Source organism: Pristiophorus japonicus, chromosome 23 (genome assembly GCF_044704955.1).
Source record: "Pristiophorus japonicus isolate sPriJap1 chromosome 23, sPriJap1.hap1, whole genome shotgun sequence".
Classification (NCBI taxonomy): domain Eukaryota; kingdom Metazoa; phylum Chordata; class Chondrichthyes; family Pristiophoridae; genus Pristiophorus; species Pristiophorus japonicus.
This window is the reverse complement of record NC_091999.1, coordinates 7,129,973-7,154,786: the sequence shown is the minus strand read 5'-3', so window position 1 is coordinate 7,154,786 and position 24,814 is coordinate 7,129,973. Positions and strand designations below refer to the sequence as shown.

The following is a 24,814-nucleotide window of genomic DNA, read 5'->3' as shown; positions in this document are numbered from 1 at the left end:
TCCCTATCTCTGTAACCCCCTCCAGCCCCTACACCCTTCCCTATCTCTATAACCTCCTCCAGCCCCTACACCCCTCTCTATCTCTGTAACCTCCTCCAGCCCTTACACCCCTCCCTATCTTTGTAACCTCCTCCAGCCCCTACACCCCTCCCTATCTCTGTACCCTCCTCCAGCCCTTACACCCCTCCCTATCTCTGTAACCTGCTCCAGCCCCTACACCCCTCCCTATCTCTGTAACCTCCAGCCCCACAACCCCCCGAGATGTCTGCACTCCTCTAATTCTGCCCTCCTGACCATCCCTGATTATAATCGCTCCACCATCGGTGGCCGTGCCTTCTGTTGCCTGGGCCCCAAGCTCTGGAACTCTCTCCCTAAACCTCTCCGCCTCTCTACCTCTCTCTCCTCCTTCAAGACGCTCCTTAAAACCCACCTCTTTGACCCAGCTTTTGGTCACCTGTCCCAATATCTCTTTATCTAGCTCGGGGTCAGATTTAGTGTCTGATATTCATTCCTATGAAGCGTCTTGGAACATTTTACTCCGTTTAAGGTGCTGTATAAATTTTCTCTTCTTGCGTATGGTACTCAAACGTTAATATCCAAGGCGACTATCCAGGACAGAGCTCTCGATGTGATAGCGTGATTATATTATAGCCTGCCCACAAATTCCCTATGAGGGCAGTGGCTTGGGAAGTGTGGATGTACAGAGGGACCTGGGTGTCCTTGTACACCACTCAGTGAAAGCAAACCTGCCGGTGCAGCAAGCAGTTAGGAAGGCAAATGATATGTTGGCTTTCATTGCGAGAGGGTTTGAGTACAGGAGCAAGGATGTCTTACTGCAGTTATACAGGGTCTTGGTGAGACCGCACCTGGAGTATTGTGTGCAGTTTTGGTCTCCTTACCTAAGGAAGGATATACTTGTCACAGAGGGAGTGCAGCGAAGGTTCACCAGACTGATTCCTGGGATGGCAGGACTGTCGTATGAGGAGAGATTGGGTCGACTAGACCTGTATTCACTAGCGTTTAGAAGAATGAGAGGGGATGTCATTGAAACCTATAAAATTCTGACAGGGTTGGATAGACTGGATGCAGGGAGGATGTTTCCCCGGGGCTGGGAAGTCTAGAACAACGTAAGAACATCAGAAATAGGAGCAGGAGTCGGCCATTCGGCCCCTCGAGCCTGCTCCGCCATTCAATACGATCATGGCTGATCCGATCATGGACTCAGCTCCACTTCCCCGCCCGCTCCCCATAACCCTTCACTCCCTTATCGCTCAAAAATCTGTCTATCTCCACCTTAAATATATTCAATGACCCAGCCTCCACAGCTCTCTGGGGCAGAGAATTCCACAGATTTACAACCCTCTGCGAGAAGAAATTCCTCCTCATCTCAGTTTTAAATGGGCGGCCCCTTATTCTAAGACCATGCCCCCTAGTTCTAGTCTCCCCCATCAGTGGAAACATCCTCTCTGCATCCACCTTGTCAAGCCCCCTCATAATCTGATACATTTCGATAAGATCACCTCTCATTCTTCTGAACTCCAATGAGTAGAGGCCCAACCTCCTCAACCTTTCCTCATAAGTCAACCCCCTCATCTCCGGAATCAACCGAGTGAACCTTCTCTGAACTGCCTCCAAAGCAAGTATATCCTTTCGTAAATACGGAGACCAAAACTGCACGCAGTACTCCAGGTGTGGCCTCACCAATACCCTGTATAACTGGAGCAGGACTTCCCTGCTTTTATACTCCATCCCCTTTGCAATAAAGGCCAGGATTCCAGGGGTCACAGTCTCAGGATACGGGGCAGGAAATTTAGGAGCGAGATGAGGAGAAATGTTTTCACTCCGAGGGAGGTGAACCTGTGGAATTCTCTACCACAGACGGCTGTGGAGGCCAATATATTTAAGAGGGAGATAGATAGATTTCTAGACACAAAAGGCATCAAGGGGTATGGGGAGAAAGCGGGAATAGGGTGTTGTGATAGAGGATCAGCCATGGTCATATTGAATGGCGGTGCAGGCTCGAAGGGTCGAATGGCCTACTCCTGCTCCTATTGTCTATGTTTCTATGTTTCTCTGAGGGCAGTGCTCAATGAAGTGTTCCAGGGACTGATTAGGAGTTCCAACAGTCGCACGATGGGAATTCTTTAATTTTCCACCTCTGGACAGCATTGACCGTGACCAGTTCTGAGGCTGTTGAGGGTTATCCGCTGTTTGTGGGGAAGGTTTGTGTTATGTATCTGGACTTGCATGTGCTCTGTACAGCCACCAGAGGGCTCATCCCCTGGAGTCCCAATGGATCCCATAATCCCTTGGGAGCACAGGTATTTAAGGAGGCTTCACAGGTTGGAGAGGCACTCTGGAGACCTGCAATAAAAGACTAAGGTCACACTTTACTTTGAGCTCACAGTGTTCAGTCTGACTCTTTCTCCGTACACGACAACTGGCGACGAGATACAGATAGCGAACCCAAAGATGCAGAGAACAGTGGGCATCCTGGAGAAATTCTCGGAGGGAGATGATTGGGAAACTTTTGTGGAGCGACTCGACCAATACTTCGTGGCCAACGAGCTCGATGGGGAAGAGAGCGCTGCCTAACGAAGGGCGATCCTCCTCACCGTCTGTGGGGCACCAACGTATGGCCTCATGAAGAACCTGCTCACTCCAGCGAAACCCACGGAGAAATCGTACGACGATGTGTGCACACTGGTCCGAGAGCATTTGAAGCCGAAGGAAAGCATTCTGATGGCGAGGTACCGGTTCTACACCTACAAAAGGTCTGAAGGCCAGGAAGTGGCGAGTTATGTCGCCGAGCTAAGACGCCTCGCAGGACATTGCGAATTTGAAGGACATTTGGAGCACATGCTCAGAGACTTTTTCGTACTTGGCATTGGCCACGAAACCATACTTCGCAAACTTTTGACTGTAGAGACCCCAACCTTGAGTAAGGCCATAGCGATAGCCCTGGCGTTCATTGCCACCAGTGACAATATGAAGCAAATCTCTCAGCACACAAGTGCTGCTACAGTTACTGTGAACAAAGTGATGTTGTTTTCGAATCATAACGGACAGGGCAGGTCACACGTAGCTGCAGCTACACGTCCGCAGATGTCTCAGAGTCCACCATCAAGGGTGATGAATGCAAGGCCATTAACACCTTGTTGGTGCTGCGGGGGTGATCATCGTTTCCATTCATGCCGATTCAAAGAGTACGTTTGCAAGGGTTGTGGAACAATGGGACACCTCCAACGTATGTACAGGCGAGCTGCAAATCCTGTTAAACCTGCAAACCACCACGTTGCAGAGGAGGACAGATCCACGGAGGATCACGATAAACCAGAGCCTCAGACCGAGGAGGCAGAGGTACATGGGGTGCACACATTCACCACGAATTGTCTCTCGATAATGCTGAATGTTGAACTAAATGGACTCCCGGTGTCAATGGAGCTGGACACGGGCGTGAGCCAGTCCATCATGGGCAAAAAGACTTTCGACAGGTTGTGGTGCAACAAGGCCTCAAGGCCAGTCTTAACTCCAGTTCGCACGAAACTAAGAACTTACACCAAAGAACTGATTCCTGTAATGGGCAGTGCGACCGTAAAGGTCTCCTACGATGGAGCAGTGCACAAGCTACCACTCTGGGTGGTCCCGGGCGATGGTCCCACGCTGCACCACCATTCAATACGATCATGGCTGATCCTCTATCTCAACGCCATATTCCCGCTTTCTCCCCAATACCCCTTGATGCCTTTTGTGTCTAGAAATCTATCGATCTCCCTCTTAAATATATTCAGTGACTTGGCCTCCACAGCCTTCTGTGGTAGAGAATTCCACAGGTTCACCTCCCTCGGAGTGAAAACATTTCTCCTCATCTCACTCCTAAATTTCCTACCCCGTATCCTGAGACTGTGACCCCTTGTTCTAGACTTCCCAGCCCCGGGGGAAACATCCTCTCCGCATCCAGTCTGTCCAACCCCATCAGAATTTTGTACCTTTCAATGAGATCCCCTCTCATTCTTCTAAACTCCAGTGAATACAGGCCCAGTCGACCCAATCTCTCCTCATACCACAGTCCTGCCGTCCCAGGAATCAGTCTGGTGAACCTTCGCTGCACTCCCTCTGTGGCAAGTATATCCTTCCTTAGGTAAGGAGACCAAAACTGCACACAATACTCCAGGTGTGGTCTCACCAAGGCCCTGTGTAACTGCAGTAAGACATCCTTGCTCCTGTACTCAAACCCTCTCGCAATGACGGCCAACATACCATTCGCCTCCCTAACTGCTTGCTGCACCGGCATGTTTGCTCTCACTGACTGGTGTACAAGGACACCCAGGTCCCTCTGTACATCGACACTTCCCGAGCCATCACCATTTAAATAATACTTTGTCCTCATGTTTTTCTGACCAAAGTGGATAACTTCACATTTATCCACATTACACTGCATCTGCCATGTGTTTGCCCGCTCACTCAACCTATCTAAATCGCCTTGCATCCTCCTCACAACTCACAATCCCAACTAGTTATTTCGTCGTCAGCAAACCTCGAAATATTACATTTCGTTCCCTCACCCAACTCATTTATATATACTTATATATATATATATCTTGTAAATAGCTGGGGCCCCAGCACTGATCCCTGTGGTACCCCAGTTGTCCTGCGCGGGTTCAGCGGGCGAGGACAAAGGGGCAAGAGAGTTCAAGGGGGAAATGGATGCAGGGAACAGTGACTGAGATGTTGGACACACATACCCCCTGCCCGCCCAGGTCTGACACAATCTCACTCTCTCCCGCCTCGCAGTTCGCGGAGACGGAATGCGCCCAGCGAGCGCTGGAGCAGCTCCACGGATTCGAGGTGGCAGGACGAGTGCTGAAGGTGGGTCCGGTGACGGACCGTGCAGAGCAAGAGGCCGGAATCTCTCTGATGGACAACGAGGAGACCGACCGAGCGGGCATCAACCTGGGCCCCACCGGCCGGTTACAGCTCATGGCCCGCTTGGCAGAGGGTAAGGTCTGCGGGCGATCGGGCTGGAACCGAAGGGGGCGTTTACACATCGAAAAAACGGATAACCGGGGAGTGAGTTACAGGCTGGAATCTAATCGAGGAGTTCGTGGGGTTTATATATAGAATAACAGATACCCGGGAGTGAGTTACAGGCTGGAATCTAATCGAGGGGTTCGAGAGGTTTATATATAGAATAACAGATACCCGGGAGTGAGTTACAGGCTGGAATCTAATCGAGGGGTTCGAGAGGTTTATATATAGAATAACAGATACCCGGGAGTGAGTTACAGGCTGGAATCTAATCGAGGGGTTCGGGGGTTTATATATAGAATAACAGATACCCGGGAGTGAGTTACAGGCTGGAATCTAATCGAGGGGTTCGGAGGTTGATATATAGAATAACAGATAGCCGGGAGTGAGTTACAGGCTGGGATCTAATCGAGGGGTTCGGGTAGATTATATATAGAATAACAGATACCCGGGAATGAGTTACAGGCTGGGATCTAATCAAGGGGTTCGGGTGGTTTATATATAGAATAACAGATACCCGTGAGTGAGCAACAGGCTTGAATCTAATCGAGCAGTTCGGGGGATTTATATATAGAATAACAGATACCCGGGACTAAGTTACAGGCTGAATCTAATTGAGGGGTTCGAGGGGTTTATATATAGAATATCAGATACCCGGGAGTGAGTTACAGGCTGGAATCTAATCGAGGAGTTCGAGGGGGTTTATATATAGAATAACACATACCCGGGAGTGAGTTACAGGCTGGGATCTAATCGAGATGTTCGGGGGGTTTATATATAGAATAACAGATACCCGGGAGTGAGTTACAGGCTGGAATCTAATTGAGGGGTTCGGGAGTTTATATACAGAATAACAGATACCCGGGTGTGAGTTACAGGCTGGAATCTAATCAAGGGTTTCGGGGGCGTTTATATATAGAATAACAGATACCCGGGAGTGAGTTACAGGCTGGAATCTAATCGAGGGTTCGGGGGGGGTTTATATATAGAATAACAGATACCCGGGAGTGAGTTACAGGCTGGAATCTAATCGAGAGGTTCAGGGGGTTTATATATAGAATAACAGATACCCGGGAGTGAGTTACAGGCTGGAATCTAATCGAGGGGTTCGGGGGTTTATATATAGAATAACAGATACCCAGAAGTGAGTTACAGACTGGAATCTAATCGAGGGGTTCGGGGGGTTTATATATAGAACAACAGATACCAAGGAGTGAGTTACCGGCTGGAATCTTATCGAGGGGTTCGGGGAGGATTATATATAGAATAACAGATTCCCGGGAGTGAGTTACAGGCTGGAATCTAATCGAGTGGTTCGGGGGGTTTACATATAGAATAACAGATACCCGTGAGTGAGTTATAGGCTGGAATCTAATCGAGGGGTTCGGGGGGTTTACATATAGAATAACAGATACCCGTGAGTGAGTTACAGGCTGGAATCTAATCGAGGGGTTCGGGGGGTTTACATATAGAATAACAGATACCCGTGAGTGAGTTATAGGCTGGAATCTAATCGAGGGGTTCGGGGGGTTTTTAAATCGAGTCGTTTCAGGGGGGGTTTATTTATAGAATAACAGATTCCCGGGAGTGTGTTACAGCTGGAATCTAATCGAGGGGTTCGGGTGGTTTATATATAGAATAATAGATACCCGAGAGTGTGTTACAGCTGGAATCTAATCGAGGGGTTCGGGTGGTTTATATATAGAATAACAGATACCCGGGAGTGAGTTACAGGCTGGAACCTAATCGAGAGGTTCAGGGGGTTTATATATAGAATAACAAATACCCGGGAGTGAGTTACAGGCTGGAATCTAATCGAGGGGGTTCGGGGGGTTTATATATAGAATAACAGATACCCAGAAGTGAGTTACAGGCTGGAATCCAATCGAGGGGTTCGGGGGGTTTATATATGGAATAACAGATACCCGGGAGTGAGTTACAGGCTGGAATCTAATCGAGGGGTTCGGGGGGTTTATATATAGAACAACAGATACCCGGGAGTGAGTTATAGGCTGGAATCTAATCGAGGGGTTCGGGGGGTTTCTAATCGAGGGGTTTAGGGGGGGTTTATTTATAGAATAACAGATTCCCGGGAGTGAGTTACAGCTGGAATCTAATCGAGTGGTGCGGGGGGTTTTATATATAGAATAACAGATACCCGGGAGTGAGTTATAGGCTGGAATCTAATCGAGGGGTTCGGGGGGTTTCTAATCGAGGGGTTTAGGGGGGGTTTATTTATAGAATAACAGATTCCCGGGAGTGAGTTACAGCTGGAATCTAATCGAGGAGTTCGGGTGGTTTATATATAGAATAACAGATACCCAGGAGTGAGTTACAGGCTGGAATCCAATCAAGGGTTTCGGGGGGTTTATATATAGAACAACAGATACCAAGGAGTGAGTTACAGACTGGAATCTAATCGAGGGGTTCGGAGGTTGATATATAGAATAACAGATAGCCGGGAGTGAGTTACAGACTGGAATCTAATCGAGCAGTTCGGGGGATTTATATATAGAATAACAGATACCCGGGAGTAAGTTACAGGCTGAATCTAATTGAGGGGTTCGAGGGGTTTATATATAGAATATCAGATACCCGGGAGTGAGTTACAGACTGGAATCTAATCGAGGAGTTCGGGGGGTTTATATATCGAACAACAGATATCAAGGAGTGAGTTACAGGCTGGAATCTAATCGAGGGGTTCGGGGAGGTTTATATATAGAATAACAGATACCCGGGTGTGAGTTACACGCTGGAATCTAATCAAGGGTTTCGGGGGGGTTTATATATAGAATAACAGATACCCGGGAGTGAGTTCCAGGCTGGAATCTAATCGAAGGGTTCGGGGGTTTATATATCGAATAACAGGATACCCTGGAGTGAGTTACAGGCTGGGATCTAATCAAGGGGTTCGGGTGGTTTATATAAAAAACAACAGATAACCGGGAGTGAGTTACAGGCTGGAATCTAATCGAGTGGTGCGGGGGGTTTATATATAGAATAACAGATACCTGGGAGTGAGTTGCAGGCTGGAATCTAATCGAGGGGTTCGGGGGTTTATATATAGAATAACAGATACCCAGAAGTGAGTTACAGACTGGAATCTAATCGAGGGATTCGGGAGGTTTATATGTAGAACAACAGACACCCGGGAGTGAGTTACAGGCTGGAATCTAATCGAGGGGTTCGGGGAGGATTATATATAGAATAACAGATTCCCGGGAGTGAGTTACAGGCTGGAATCTAATCGAGTGGTGCGGGGGGGTTTATATATAGAATAACAGATACCCGTGAGTGAGTTATAGGCTGGAATCTAATCGAGGGGTTCGGGGAATTTTAATCGAGGGGTTTCGGGGAGTTTATTTATAGAATAACAGATTCCCGGGAGTGTGTTACAGCTGGAATCTAATCGAGGGGTTCGGGTGGATTATATATAGAATAACAGATACCCGGGAGTGAGTTACAGACTGGAATCTAATCGAGGAGTTCAGGGGGTTTATATATGGAATAACAGATACCCATAAGTGAGTTACAGACTGGAATCTAATCGAGGGATTCGGGAGGTTTATATATAGAATAACAGATACCCGGGAGTGAGTTACCGGCTGGAATCTTATCGAGAGGTTCGGGGAGGATTATATATAGAATAACAGATTCCCGGGAGTGAGTTACAGGCTGGAATCTAATCGAGGAGTTCGGGGGGTTTTTAATCGAGGGGTTTCGGGGGGTTTATTTATAGAATAACAGATTCCCGGGAGTGAGTTACAGGCTGGAATCTAATCGAGTGGTGCGGGGGGTTTTATATATAGAATAACAGATACCCGGGAGTGAGTTATAGGCTGGAATCTAATCGAGGGGTTCGGGGGGTTTTTAATCGAGGGGTTTCGGGGGGTTTATTTATAGAATAACAGATTCCCGGGAGTGAGTTACAGGCTGGAATCTAATCGAGTGGTGCGGGGGGTTTTATATACAGAATAACAGATACCCGGGAGTGAGTTATAGGCTGGAATCTAATCGAGGGGTTCGGGGGGTTTCTAATCGAGGGGTTTAGGGGGGGTTTATTTATAGAATAACAGATTCCCGGGAGTGAGTTACAGCTGGAATCTAATCGAGGAGTTCGGGTGGTTTATATATAGAATAACAGATACCCGGGAGTGAGTTACAGGCTGGAATCCAATCAAGGGTTTCGGGGGGGTTAATATATAGAATAACAGATAGCCAGGAGTGAGTTCCAGGCTGGAATCTAATCGAGGGGTTCGGGGGGTTTATATATAGAACAACAGATACCAAGGAGTGAGTTACCGGCTGGAATCTAATCGAGGGGTTTGGGGGTTTATATATAGAATAATAGATACCCCGGAGTGAGTTGCAGGCTGGAATCTAATCGAGGGGTTTGGGGGTTTATGTATAGAATAATAGATACCTGGGAGTGAGTTACTGGCTGGAATCTAATCGAAGGGCTCGGGGGGTTTATATATAGAACAACAGATACCAAGGAGTGAGTTACAGGCTGGAATCTAATCGAGGGGTTCGGGGAGGTTTATATATAGAATAACAGATTCCCGGCAGTGAGTTACAGGCTGGAATCTAATCGAGGGGTTCGGAGGGGTTTATATATAGAATAACAGATACCCGGGAGTGAGTTACAGGCTGGAATCTAATCGAGGGGTCTCGGGGGGTTTATATATAGAATAACAGATACCCGGGAGTGAGTTACAGACTGGAATCTAATCGAGGGGTTCGGGTGGTTTAAATACAGAATAACAGATACCCGGGAGTGAGTTACAGGCTGGAATCTAATCAAGGGTTTCGGGGGGGTTTATATATAGAATAACAGATACCCGGGAATGAGTTACAGGCTGGGATCTAATCGAGGGGTTCGGGTGGTTTATATATAGTATAGCAGATGCCCGGGAGTGAGTTACAGGCTGGAATCTAATCGAGGGTTTCGGGGGGTTTATATATAGAATAACAGATACCCGGGAGTAAGTTACAGGCTGAATCTAATCGAGGGGTTCGAGGGGTTTATATATAGAATATCAGATACCCGGGAGTGAGTTACAGGCTGGAATCTAATCGAGAAGTTCGGGGGGTTTATATATAGAATAACAGATACCCGGGAGTGAGTTACCGGCTGGAATCTTATCGAGAGGTTCGGGGAGGATTATATATAGAATAACAGATTCCCGGGAGTGAGTTACAGGCTGGAATCTAATCGAGGGGTTCGGGGGGTTTTTAATCGAGGGGTTTCGGGGGGTTTATTTATAGAATAACAGATTCCCGGGAGTGAGTTACAGGCTGGAATCTAATCGCGTGGTGCGGGGGGTTTTATATATAGAATAACAGATACCCGGGAGTGAGTTATAGGCTGGAATCTAATCGAGGGGTTCGGGGGGTTTTTAATCGAGGGGTTTCGGGGGGTTTATTTATAGAATAACAGATTCCCGGTAGTGAGTTACAGGCTGGAATCTAATCGAGTGGTGCGGGGGGTTTTATATCCAGAATAACAGATACCCGGGAGTGAGTTATAGGCTGGAATCTAATCGAGGGGTTCGGGGGGTTTCTAATCGAGGGGTTTAGGGGGGGTTTATTTATAGAATAACAGATTCCCGGGAGTGAGTTACAGCTGGAATCTAATCGAGGAGTTCGGGTGGTTTATATATAGAATAACAGATATCCGGGAGTGAGTTACAGGCTGGAATCCAATCAAGGGTTTCGGAGGGGTTAATATATAGAATAACAGATAGCCAGGAGTGAGTTCCAGGCTGGAATCTAATCGAGGGGTTCGGGGGGTTTATATATAGAACAACAGATACCAAGGAGTGAGTTACCGGCTGGAATCTAATCGAGGGGTTTGGGGGTTTATATATAGAATAATAGATACCCCGGAGTGAGTTGCAGGCTGGAATCTAATCGAGGGGTTTGGGGGTTTATGTATAGAATAATAGATACCTGGGAGTGAGTTACTGGCTGGAATCTAATCGAAGGGCTCGGGGGGTTTATATATAGAACAACAGATACCAAGGAGTGAGTTACAGGCTGGAATCTAATCGAGGGGTTCGGGGAGGTTTATATATAGAATAACAGATTCCCGGCAGTGAGTTACAGGCTGGAATTTAATCGAGGGGTTCGGAGGGGTTTATATATAGAATAACAGATACCCGGGAGTGAGTTACAGGCTGGAATCTAATCGAGGGGTCTCGGGGGGTTTATATATAGAATAACAGATACCCGGGAGTGAGTTACAGACTGGAATCTAATCGAGGGGTTCGGGTGGTTTATATACAGAATAACAGATACCCGGGAGTGAGTTACAGGCTGGAATCTAATCAAGGGTTTCGGGGGGGTTTATATATAGAATAACAGATACCCGGGAATGAGTTACAGGCTGGGATCTAATCGAGGGGTTCGGGTGGTTTATATATAGTATAGCAGATGCCCGGGAGTGAGTTACAGGCTGGAATCTAATCGAGGGGTTCGGGGGGTTTATATATAGAATAACAGATACCCGGGAGTAAGTTACAGGCTGAATCTAATCGAGGGGTTCGAGGGGTTTATATATAGAATATCAGATACCCGGGAGTGAGTTACAGGCTGGAATCTAATCGAGAAGTTCGGGGGGTTTATATATAGAATAACAGATACCCGGGAGTGAGTTACAGGCTGGAATCTAATCGAGAGGTTCGGGGGGTTTATATATAGAACAACAGATACCAAGGAGTGAGTTACCGGCTGGAATCTAATCGAGGGGTTCTGGGAGGATTATATATAGAATAACAGATACCCGGGAGTGAGTTACAGGCTGGAATCTAATCGAGTGGTGCGGGGGGGTTTATATAGAATAACAGATACCCGGGAGTAAGTTACAGGCTGGAATCTAATCGAGGGGTTCGGGGGGGTTTACATATAGAATAACAGATACCCGGGAGTGAGTTACAGGCTGGAATCTAATCGAGGGGTTCGGAGGGTTTATAAGGCTGGAATCTAATCGAGGGGTTTGGGAGGTTTATATAGAGAATAACAGACACCCGGGAGTGAGTTACAGGCTGGAATCTAATCAAGGGTTTCGGGGGGGTTTATATATTGAATAACAGATACCCGGGAGTGAGTTCCAGGCTGGAATCTAATCGAAGGGTTCGGGGGTTTATATATCGAATAACAGATACCCGGGAATGAGTTACAGGCTGGGATCCAATCAAAGGGTTCGGGGGATTTATATATAGAATAACAGATACCCGGGAGTAAGTTACAGGCTGAATCTAATCGAGGGGTTCGAGGGGTTTATATATAGAATATCAGATACCCGGGAGTGAGTTACAGGCTGGAATCTAATCGAGAGGTTCGGGGGGTTTTATATATCGAATAACAGATACCCGGGAGTGAGTTACAGGCTGGAATCTAATCGAGGGGTTTGGGGGGTTTATATATAGAATAACAGATACCCGGGAGTGAGTTACAGGCTGGAATCTAATCGAGAGGTTCGGGGGGTTTTCTATAGAATAACAGATACCCGGGAGTGAGTTACAGGCTGGAGTCTAATCGAGGGGTTCGGTGGTTTATATATAGAATAACAGATACCCGGGAGTGAGTTACAGGCTGGAATCTAATCGAGGGGTTCGGGGGGTATATATATAAAATAACAGATACCCGGGAGTGAGTTCCAGGCTGGAATCTAATCGAGCGGTTCGGGGGGTTTATATATAGAATAACAGATACCCGGGAGTGAGTTACAGGCTGGAATCTAATCGAGGGGTTCGGGAGGTTTTTATATATAATAACAGATACCTGGGAGTGAGTTACAGGCTGGAATCTAATCGAGCGGTTCGGGGGTTTATATATACAATAACAGATACCCGGGAGTGAGTTACAGGCTGGAATCTAATCGAGGGGTTTAGCAGGGTTTTTATATAAAATAACAGATACCCGGGAGTGAGTTACAGGCTGAAATCTAATCGAGGGGTTCGGGGGGTTTATATATAGAATAACAGATACCTGGGTGTGAGTTACAGACTGGAATCTAATCGAGGGTTTCGGGGGGGTTTATAGATGGAATAACAGATACCCGGGAGTGAGTTACAGGCTGAATCTAAACGAGGGGTTCGAGGGGTTTATATATAGTATAACAGATACCCCGGGAGTGAGTTGCAGGCTGGAATCTAAACGACCGGTTCTGGGGGTTGATATATAGAATATCAGATACCCGGGAGTGAGTTACAGACTGGAATCTAATCGAGGGTTTCGGGGGGGTTTATATCTAGAATAACAGATACCCGGGAGTGAGTTTCAGACTGGAATCTAATCGAGGGGTTCAGCGGGGTTTATATATAGAATATCAGATACCCGGGAGTGAGTTACAGGCTGGAATCTAATCGAGAGGTTCGGGGGGTTTTATACATCGAATAACAGATACCCGGGAGTGAGTTACAGGCTGGAATCTAATCGAGGGGTTCGGGGGGTTTATATATAGAATAACAGATACCCGGGAGTGTGTTACAGGCTGGAATCTAATCGAGAGGTTCGGGGGGTTTATATATAGAATAACAGATACCCGGGAGTGTGTTACAGGCTGGAATCTAATCGAGAGGTTCGGGGGGTTTTCTATTGAATAACAGATACCCGGGAGTGAGTTTCAGACTGGAATCTAATCGAGTGATTCGGGGGGTTTATATATAGAATAACAGATACCCGGGAGTGAGTTCCAGGCTGGAATCTAATCGAGCGGTTCGGGGGGTTTATATATAGAATAACAGATACCCGGGAGTGAGTTACAGGCTGGAATCTAATCGAGGGGTTCGGGAGGTTTTTATATATAATAACAGATACCTGGGAGTGAGTTACAGGCTGGAATCTAATCGAGCGGTTCGGGGGTTTATATATACAATAACAGATACCCGGGAGTGAGTTACAGACTGGAATCTAATCGAGGGTTTCGGGGGGGTTTATAGATGGAATAACAGATACCCGGGAGTGAGTTACAGGCTGAATCTAAACGAGGGGTTCGAGGGGTTTATATATAGTATAACAGATACCCCGGGAGTGAGTTGCAGGCTGGAATCTAAACGACCGGTTCTGGGGGTTGATATATTGAATATCAGATACCCGGGAGTGAGTTACAGACTGGAATCTAATCGAGGGTTTCGGGGGGGTTTATATCTAGAATAACAGATACCCGGGAGTGAGTTTCAGACTGGAATCTAATCGAGGGGTTCAGCGGGGTTTATATATAGAATATCAGATACCCGGGAGTGAGTTACAGGCTGGAATCTAATCGAGAGGTTCGGGGGGTTTTATACATCGAATAACAGATACCCGGGAGTGAGTTACAGGCTGGAATCTAATCGAGGGGTTCGGGGGGTTTATATATAGAATAACAGATACCCGGGAGTGTGTTACAGGCTGGAATCTAATCGAGAGGTTCGGGGGGTTTATATATAGAATAACAGATACCCGGGAGTGTGTTACAGGCTGGAATCTAATCGAGAGGTTCGGGGGGTTTTCTATTGAATAACAGATACCCGGGAGTGAGTTTCAGACTGGAATCTAATCGAGTGATTCGGGGGGTTTATATATAGAATAACAGATACCCGGGAGTGAGTTACAGGCTGGAATCTAATCGAGGGGTTCGGGGGGTTTATATATAGAATAACAGATACCCGGGAGTGTGTTACAGGCTGGAATCTAATGGAGAGGTTCGGGGGGTTTTCTATTGAATAACAGATACCCGGGAGTGAGTTTCAGACTGGAATCTAATCGAGTGATTCGGGGGGTTTATATATAGAATAACAGATACCCGGGAGTGAGTTACAGGCTGGAGTCTAATCGAGGGGTTCGGTGGTTTATATATAGAATAACAGATACCCGGGAGTGAGTTACAGGCTGGAATCTAATCGAGGGGTTCGGGGGGTATATATATAAAATAACAGATACCCGGGAGTGAGTTCCAGGCTGGAATCTAATCGAGCGATTCGGGGGGTTTATATATAGAATAACAGATACCCGGGAGTGAGTTACAGGCTGGAATCTAATCGAGGGGTTCGGGAGGTTTTTATGTATAATAACAGATACCTGGGAGTGAGTTACAGGCTGGAATCTCATCGAGCGGTTCGGGGGTTTATATATACAATAACAGATACCCGGGAGTGAGTTACAGGCTGGAATCTAATCGAGGGGTTTAGCGGGGTGGGTTTATATATAGAATAACAGATACCCGGGAGTGAGTTACAGACTGGAATCTAATCGAGGATTTCGGGGGGTATATATATAAAATAACAGATACCCGGGAGTGAGTTCCAGGCTGGAGTCTAATCGAGTGGTTCGGGGGTTTTTATATAAAATAACAGATACCCGGGAATGAGTTACAGGCTGAAATCTAATCGAGGGGTTCGGGGGTAGGTTTATATATAGAATAACAGATACCTGGGTGTGAGTTACAGACTGGAATCTAATCGAGGGTTTCGGGGGGTTTATAGATGGAATAACAGATACCCGGGAGTGAGTTACAGGCTGAATCTAAACGAGGGGTTCGAGGGGTTTATATATAGTTTAACAGATACCCCGGGAGTGAGTTACAGGCTGGAATCTAAACGACCGGTTCTGGGGGGTTTATATATAGAATAACAGATACCCGGGAGTGAGTTACAGGCTGGAATCTAATCGAGGGGGTCAGTGGGATTTATATATAGAATAACAGATAACTGGGAGTGAGTTACAGGCTGGAATCTAATCGAGAGGTTCGAGGGGTTTATATATAGAATAACAGATACCCGGGAGTGAGTTACAGGCTGGAATCTAATCGAGGGGTTCGGGGGTTTATATATAGAATAACAGATACCCGGGAGTGAGTTACAGGCTGGAATCTAATCGAGAGTTCGGGGGGGTTTATATATAGAATAACAGATACCCGGGAGTGAGTTACAGGCTGGAATCTAATTGAGGGGTTCGGGGGATTATATATACAATAACAGATACCCGTGAGTGAGTTACAGGCTGGAATCTAATCTTGGGGTTCGGGGGGTTTATATATAGAATAACAGATACCCGGGAGTGAGTTTCAGGCTGGAATCTAATCGAGGGGTTCGGGGGTTTATATATAGAATAACAGATACCCGGGAGTTAGTTACAGGCTGGAATCTAATCGAGGCATTCGGGGGGTTTATATATAGAAGAACAGATACCCGGGAGTGAGTTACAGGCTGGAATCAAATCGAGGGGTTCGGGGGTTTATATATAGAATAACAGATACCCGGGAGTGAGTTACAGGCTGGAGTCTAATCGAGGGGTTCGGGGGTTTATATATAGAATAACAGATACCCGGGAGTGAGTTACAGGCTGGAATCTAATCGAGCGATTCGGGGGGTTTATATATACAATAATAGATACCCGGAAGTGAGTTCCAGGCTGGAATCTAATCGAGGGGTTCAGTGGGATTTTTATATAGAATAACAGATACCCAGGAGTGAGTTACAGACTGGAATCTAATCGAGGGTTTCGGGGGGGTTTATATATAGAATAATAGATTCCCGGGAGTGAGTTACAGGCTGGAATCTAATCGAGTGGTTCAGGGGGGTTTATATATAGAATAACAGATATCCGGGAGAGAGTTGCAGGCTGGAATCTAATCGAGGGGTTTGGGGGTTTATATATAGAATAACAGATACCCGGGAGTGAGTTACAGGCTGGAATCTAATCAAGGAGTTCTGGGGGTTTATATATAGAATAACACATACCCGGGAGTGAGTTACAGGCTGGAATCTAATCAAGGGGCTTGGGGGGTTTATATATAGAATAACAGATACCGGGAGTGAGTTACAGGCTGGAATCTAATCGAGGGGTTCAGGGGATAGTATATATAGAATAACAGATTCCCGGGAGTGAGTTACAGGCTGGAATCTAATCGAGGGGTTTGGGGGTTTATATATAGAATAACAGATACCCAGGAGTGAGTTACAGGCTGGAATCTAATTGAGGGGTTCGGGTGGTTTATATACAGAATAACAGATAAGCAGGAGTGAGTTACAGACTGGAATCTAATCGAGGGTTCGGGGGGGTTTCTATCTAGAATAACAGATACCTGGGAGTGAGTTACAGACTGGAATCTAATCGAGGGTTCGGGGGGGTTTCTATCTAGAATAACAGATACCCGGGAGTGAGTTACATACTGGAATCTAATCGAGGGTTCGGGGGGGTTTCTATCTAGAATAACAGATACCTGGGAGTGAGTTACAGACTGGAATCTAATCGAGGGGTTCGGGGGGGTTTATATATAGAATAACAGATACCCGGGAGTGAGTTACAGGCTGGAATCTAGTCGAGGGGTTCGGGGGGTTTATATATAGAATAACAGATACCCGGGAGTGAGTTACAGGCTGGAATCTAGTCGAGGGGTTCGGGGGGTTTATACATAGAATAACAGATTCCCAGGTGTGAGTTACAGGCTGGAATCTAATCGAGGGGTTCGGGGGGTTTATATATAGAATAACAGATACCTGGGAGTGAGTTACAGACTGGAATCTAATCGAGGGGTTCGGTGGGGTTTATATATAGAATAACAGATACCCGGGAGTGAGTTACAGGCTGGAATCTAGTCGAGGGGTTCGGAGGTTTATATATAGAATAACAGATACCCGGGAGTGAGTTACAGGGTGGAATCTAATCGAGGGGTTCGGGGGGTTTATATCGAATCACAGATTCCCAGGTGTGAGTTACAGGCTGGAATCTAATCGAGGGGTTCGGAGGTTTATATATAGAATAACAGATACCCGGGAGTGAGTTACAGTCTGGAATCTAATCGAGGGGTTCGGGGGGGTTTATATATAGAATAACAGATACCCGGGAGTGAGTTACAGGCTGGAATCTAATCGAGGGGTTCAGGGGGGTTTATATATAGAATAACAGATACCCGGGAGTGAGTTACAGACTGGAATCTAATCGAGGGGTTCGGGGGTTTATATCTAGAATAACAGATACCTGGGAGTGAGTTACAGGCTGGAATCTAATCGAGGGGTTCGGGGGATTTATATATAGAATAACAGATACCCGGGAGTGAGTTACAGGCTGGGATCGTGTACATTATGTTGGGGGGGCTGCCTGTTGCTCGGGGGGTTTTCAGCGGTGATTCGAAGAGGCCCCCCCTCAGTCAGAGGCCTGTGTGTTCCTCTTCCCTCAGGGTCCGGGCTCGAAATTCCTGCGGTCACTCAGGCTGCTCTCCAGCTGAGCAACCTCTTCCCGTTCGGGATCCTCATGCCGGCGATCTCGGGTAAGGGAAATGGACGGGGAACGTGTGGGAAAGGCCGGGGACGGTGTTTTTTGAGGGAGAGGCTGCGGTGGGCCCGAGGCCTGGCCAAATCGAAGAGGGCGAGCTTTTGGCCCGTGTCGCCGAGGGAGAGCGAGGCCTGTCTGTGGCCCACGGGAGAAGGCGGAGGGGAGGGGCCGGTGGCGGGGGGGGGGCGGGTGGGGGCGGGAGGAGGAGATGGGGGTTGGCCCCAGAGAGAGGGAGGGGGGAATGAATGGGATCTGGTGAATATTAGGAACAGGAGGAGGCCCATTCAGCCCCTCGGGCCCGTTACACAGGAACAGGAGGAGGCCCATTCAGCCCCTCGAGCCTGTTACACAGGAACAGGAGGAGGCCCATTCAGCCCCTCGAGCCTGTTACACAGGAACAGGAGGAGGCCCATTCAGCCCCTCGGGCCCGTTACACAGGAACAGGAGGAGGCCCATTCAGCCCCTCGAGCCTGTTACACAGGAACAGGAGGAGGCCCATTCAGCCCCTCGAGCCTGTTACACAGGAACAGGAGGAGGCCCATTCAGCCCCTCGAGCCTGTTACACAGGAACAGGAGGAGGCCCATTCAGCCCCTCGGGCCTGTTACACAGGAACAGGAGGAGGCCCATTCAGCCCCTCGAGCCTGTTACACAGGAACAGGAGGAGGCCCATTCAGCCCCTCGGGCCTGTTACACAGGAACAGGAGGAGGCCCATTCAGCCTGCCGAGCCTGTCACACAGGAACAGGAGGAGGCCCATTCAGCCCCTCGGGCCCGTTACATAGGAACAGGAGGAGGCCCATTCAGCCCCTCGAGCCTGTTACACAGGAACAGGAGGAGGCCCATTCAGCCCCTCGAGTCTGTTACACAGGAACAGGAGGAGGCCCATTCAGCCCCTCAAGCCTGTTACACAGGAACAGGAGGAGGCCCATTCAGCCCCTCGAGCCTGTTACACAGGAACAGGAGGAGGCCCATTCAGCTCCTCGAGCCTGTTACACAGGAACAGGAGGAGGCCCATTCAGCCCCTCGAGCCTGTTACACAGGAACAGGAGGAGGTCCATTCAGCCCCTCGAGCCTGTTACACAGGAACAGGAGGAGGCCCATTCAGCCCCTCGAGCCTGTTACACAGGAACAGGAGGAGGCCCATTCAGCCCCTCGAGCCCGTTACATAGGAACAGGAGGAGGCCCATTCAGCCCCTCAAGCCTGTTACACAGGAACAGGAGGAGGCCCATTCAGCCCCTCGAGCCTGTTACATAGGAACAGGAGGAGGCCCATTCAGCCCCTCGAGCCTGTTACACCGGAGCAGGAGGAGGCCCATTCAGTCCCTCGAGCCTGTTACACAGGAACAGGAGGAGGCCCATTCAGCCCCTCGAGCCTGTTACACAGGAACAAGAGGAGGCCCATTCAGCCCCTCGGGCCTGTTACACAGGAACAGGAGGAGGCCCATTCAGCCCCTCGAGCCTGTTACACAGGAACAGGAGGAGGCCCATTCAGCCCCTCGGGCCTGTTACACAGGAACAGGAGGAGGCCCATTCAGCCTGTCGAGCCTGTCACACAGGAACAGGAGGAGGCCCATTCAGCCCCTCGGGCCCGTTACACAGGAACAGGAGGAGGCCCATTCAGCCCCTCGAGCCTGTTACACAGGAACAGGAGGAGGCCCATTCAGCCCCTCGGGCCTGTTACACAGGAACAGGAGGAGGCCCATTCAGCCCCTCGAGCCTGTTACACAGGAACAGGAGGAGGCCCATTCAGCCCCTCGGGCCTGTTACACAGGAACAGGAGGAGGCCCATTCAGCCTGCCGAGCCTGTCACACAGGAACAGGAGGAGGCCCATTCAGCCCCTCGGGCCCGTTACATAGGAACAGGAGGAGGCCCATTCAGCCCCTCGAGCCTGTTACACAGGAACAGGAGGAGGCCCATTCAGCCCCTCGAGTCTGTTACACAGGAACAGGAGGAGGCCCATTCAGCCCCTCAAGCCTGTTACACAGGAACAGGAGGAGGCCCATTCAGCCCCTCGAGCCTGTTACACAGGAACAGGAGGAGGCCCATTCAGCCCCTCGAGTCTGTTACACAGGAACAGGAGGAGGCCCATTCAGCCCCTCAAGCCTGTTACACAGGAACAGGAGGAGGCCCATTCAGCTCCTCGAGCCTGTTACACAGGAACAGGAGGAGGCCCATTCAGCCCCTCGAGCCTGTTACACAGGAACAGGAGGAGGTCCATTCAGCCCCTCGAGCCTGTTACACAGGAACAGGAGGAGGCCCATTCAGCCCCTCGAGCCTGTTACACAGGAACAGGAGGAGGCCCATTCAGCCCCTCGAGCCCGTTACATAGGAACAGGAGGAGGCCCATTCAGCCCCTCAAGCCTGTTACACAGGAACAGGAGGAGGCCCATTCAGCCCCTCGAGCCTGTTACATAGGAACAGGAGGAGGCCCATTCAGCCCCTCGAGCCTGTTACACCGGAGCAGGAGGAGGCCCATTCAGCCCCTCGAGCCTGTTACACAGGAACAGGAGGAGGCCCATTCAGCCCCTCGAGCCTGTTACACAGGAACAGGAGGAGGCCCATTCAGCCCCTCGAGCCTGTTACACAGGAACAGGAGGAGGCCCATTCAGCCCCTCGAGCCCGTTACATAGGAACAGGAGGAGGCCCATTCAGTCCCTCGAGCCTGTTACACAGGAACAGGAGGAGGCCCATTCAGCCCCTCGAGCCTGTTACACAGGAACAGGAGGAGGCCCATTCAGCCCCTCGAGCCCGTTACATGGGAACAGGAGGAGGCCTATTCAGTCCCTCGAGCCTGTTACACAGGAACAGGAGGCGGCCCATTCAGCCCCTCGGGCCTGTTACACAGGAACAGGAGGCGGCCCATTCAGCCCCTCGAGCCTGTTACACAGGAACAGGAGGAGGCCCATTCAGCCCCTCGGGCCTGTTACACAGGAACAGGAGGAGGCCCATTCAGCCCCTCAAGCCTCTTTCCTCATTTACCAGCTTTCGTTCCGTAACCCTAGGAACCTGCGGGGAGGGATTTGAAGGGTGGGGGAGGGTGGAGGAGGGGTTTGTAGAGTGGTGGAGGGGTTTGAAGAGTTGGGGAGGTGTTTGAAGACTGGGGAAGGAGTTTTGAAGGGCGGGGGAGGGTTTTGAAGGGTGGGGATGGGGTTTTGAAGGGTGGGGGAGGGTTTTGATGGGTGGGGATGGGGTTTTGAAGGGTGGGGGAGGGTTTTGAAGGGTGGGGATGGGGTTTTGAAGGGCGGGGGAGGGTTTTGAAGGGTGGGGATGGGGTTTTGAAGGGTGGGGATGGGGTTTTGAAGGGTGCGGGACGGGTATGGAGGGTGGGGGAGGGGTTTGAAGAGTTTGGGTGCAGGTTGGACAAGACCTTTAACTCTTGTTGTTCGACCATCTCTCCCCAGTTCTGACTCCGGCCCTGGGGGGTATTTCGAAGACCCAAACATCGTCAGAAGTCCCTCTCCCAGATCCCACCGAACATCTCCAGTCCGCCAAGATCCCAGGGTAAGGACTGGGAGCCCTGGAGTGTGGGAGCAGGTGGGGTGGGAGCAGATGTGGGGTGATTGAGACCAACCAATGATATCGTGAGGAAGGGTCGGCAAATGAGGCGGTCACTCGGTCCATTGGCCAACAGGCTATCTCTCTCTGAAAACCATCTTCCATCTTTATGGCTTAATGGGAAGCACACTGCCCTCTGAGTCCGAAGGTTGTGGGTTCAAATCTCACTTCAGGGACTTGATCACAAAAATCTAGACTGACACTGCAGTACTGAGGGAGCGCCGCACTGTCGGAGGGGCAGTACTGAGGGAGCGCCGCACTGTCGGAGAGGCAGTACTGAGGGAGCGCCGCACTGTCGGAGGGGCCGTACTGAGGGAGCCCCGCACTGTCGGAGGGGCAGTACTGAGGGAGCGCCGCACTGTCGGAGGGGCAGTACTGAGGGAGCCCCGCACTGTCGGAGGGGCAGTACTGAGGGAGCGCCGCACTGTCGGAGGGGCACTGCTGAGGGAGCGCCGCACTGTCGGAGGGGCAGTACTGAGGGAGCGCCGCACTGTCGGAGGGGCAGTGCTGAGGGAGCGCCGCACTGTCGGAGGGGCAGTACCGAGGGAGCGCCGCACTGTCGGAGGGGCAGTACTGAGGGAGCGCCGCACTGTCGGAGGGGCAGTACTGAGGGAGCGCCGCACTGTCGGAGGGGCAGTACTGAGGGAGCGCCGCACTGTCAGAGGGCCAATACTGAGGGAGCGCCGCACTGTCGGAGGGGCAGTACTGAGGGAGCGCCGCAGTGTCGGAGGGGCAGTACTGAGGGAGCGCCGCACTGTCGGAGGGGCAGTACTGAGGGAGCGCCGCAGTGTCGGAGGGGCAGTACTGAGGGAGCGCCGCACTGTCGGAGGGGCAGTACTGAGGGAACGCCGCACTGTCGGAGGGGCAGTACTGAGGGAGCGCCACACTGTCGGAGGGGCAGTACTGAGGGAGCGCCACACTGTCGGAGGGGCGGTACTGAGGGAGTGCCGCACTGTCGGAGGGGCCGTCTTTCAGCTGAGGCATTAAACCGAGGCCCCGCCTGCTCTCTCAGCTGAACATCAAAGAACCCAGGGTCAGTATTCCGAAGAAGATCAGGGGAGGTGTCCTGGGGCCAATATTTATCCCTCAATCAACACAACAGTAACAGATGATCTGGACCATTGTCACATTGCTGTGTGTGGGAGCATGCTGTGCGCAAATTGGCTGCCGCGTTTCCCACAATACAGCAGTGAGCACACTCCAAAAGTACTTCATTGGCTGTAAAGCGCTTTGAGACGTCCGGTGGTTGTGAAAGGCGCTATATAAATCCAAGTCTTTCTTTCTTTACTTCGTCCCATTTTCCTCAGCGACAAAGCAGGGCAGGGAGGTTATGCTTGAACTGTATAAAACACTGGTTAGGCCACAGCTGGAGTACTGCGTGCACAGTTCTGGTCACCACATTACAGGAAGGATGTAATTGCACTGGGGAGGGTACAGAGGAGATTTACCAGGATGTTGCACTGGAGAGGATACAGAGGAGATTTACCAGGATGTTGCACTGGAGAGGGTACAGAGGAGATTTACCAGGATGTTGCACTGGAGAGGGTACAGAGGAGATTTACCAGGATGTTGCACTGGAGAGGGTACAGAGTAGATTTACCAGGATGTTGCACTGGAGAGGGTACAGAGGAGATTTACCAGGATGTTGCACTGGAGAGGGTGCAGAGGAGATTTAACAGGATGTTGCACTGGAGAGGGTACAGAGGAGATTTACCAGGATGTTGCACTGGAGAGGGTACAGAGGAGATTTACCAGGATGTTGCCGGGACTGGAGAATTTTAGCGATGAGGAAAGATTGGATAGGCTGGGGTTGTTTTCCTTGGAACAGAGGAGGCTGAGGGGAGAGCTGATTGAGGTGTATAAAATGATGAGGGGCCTGGATAGAGTGGATAGGACGGACCTGTTTCCCTGGGCAGATGGCTCAACAACCAGGGGGCAGAGATTGAAAGTAATTGGGGGGAGGTTTAGAGGGGATTTGAGGGGAAATGTCTTCACCCAGAGGGTGGTGGGGGTCTGGGGTGGAACTCACGGCCTGAAAGGGGGGTAGAGGCAGAAACCCTCACCACATTTGGATGTGCCCCTGAAGTGCCTTAACCCACAGGGCTACGGACCCAGAGCGGGAAAGTGGGATTAGGCTGGGTAGCTCTTGGTCGGCCGGCACGGACACGATGGGCCGGAATGGCCTCCTTCCTTGCTGTAAATTTCTGTGATTCGCTGAAAGGAGTTTTTTTCCCATCTTCTCCAGCAGTGACATTGAGCGAAGTCTGAACGTCAAGCTTCCCGGCGAGCTCTCGGAGGAAGAATCCTAGATGTGTCCTCGCGGTGAAGGAGTCAATGGAGAAGGGCCTCCCAGGACATTCATTAAGATCCACAGAAGTTCCCAGCACATGGTACCTTGACCTGCATTTGACCTGCCCACGATTGCAATTCACACCCTCGAGGAACTTGGAGTAGGAGATGAGACCCATTCAGGAATGTACGGCATCAACGGACATCTGGAGCTTTACTCTGTATCTAACCCCGTGCTGTACCTGCCCTGGGAGTGTTTGATGGGACAGTGTAGAGGGAGCTTTACTCTGTATCTCACCCCCTGTACCTGCCCTGGGAGTGTGTGATGGGACAGTGTAGAGGGAGCTTTACTCTGTATCTAACCCCCTGTACCTGCCCCGGGAGTGTTTGATGGGACAGTGTAGAGGGAGCTTTACTCTGTATCTAACCCCGTGCTGTACCTGCCCTGGGAGTGTTTGATGGGACAGTGTAGAGGGAGCTTTACTCTGTATCTCACCCCCTGTACCTGCCCTGGGAGTGTGTGATGGGACAGTGTAGAGGGAGCTTTACTCTGTATTTAACCCCCTGTACCTGCCCTGGGAGTGTTTGATGGGACAGTGTAGAGGGAGCTTTACTCTGTATCTAACCCCCTGTACCTGCCCTAGGAGTGTTTGATGGGACAGTGTAGAGGGAGCTTTACTC

The 24,814-nt window shown here is 49.9% G+C and overlaps 1 protein-coding gene across 1 annotated transcript in view; it reads left to right on the top strand.

Moving 5' to 3' along the window:
• The window catches only part of LOC139235709 (RNA-binding protein 39-like), a 41,423-nt gene extending 17,270 nt beyond the window's left edge, over positions 1-24,153 (top strand). The window contains exons 6-9 of the mRNA XM_070866749.1: positions 4,795-4,999; positions 18,194-18,283; positions 21,691-21,790; positions 24,090-24,153. Coding sequence (XP_070722850.1) covers positions 4,795-4,999; positions 18,194-18,283; positions 21,691-21,790; positions 24,090-24,153 — 459 coding nt within the window. The remainder of the gene's footprint in view (positions 1-4,794; positions 5,000-18,193; positions 18,284-21,690; positions 21,791-24,089) is intronic.
• Positions 24,154-24,814: the final 661 nt, after the last annotated feature.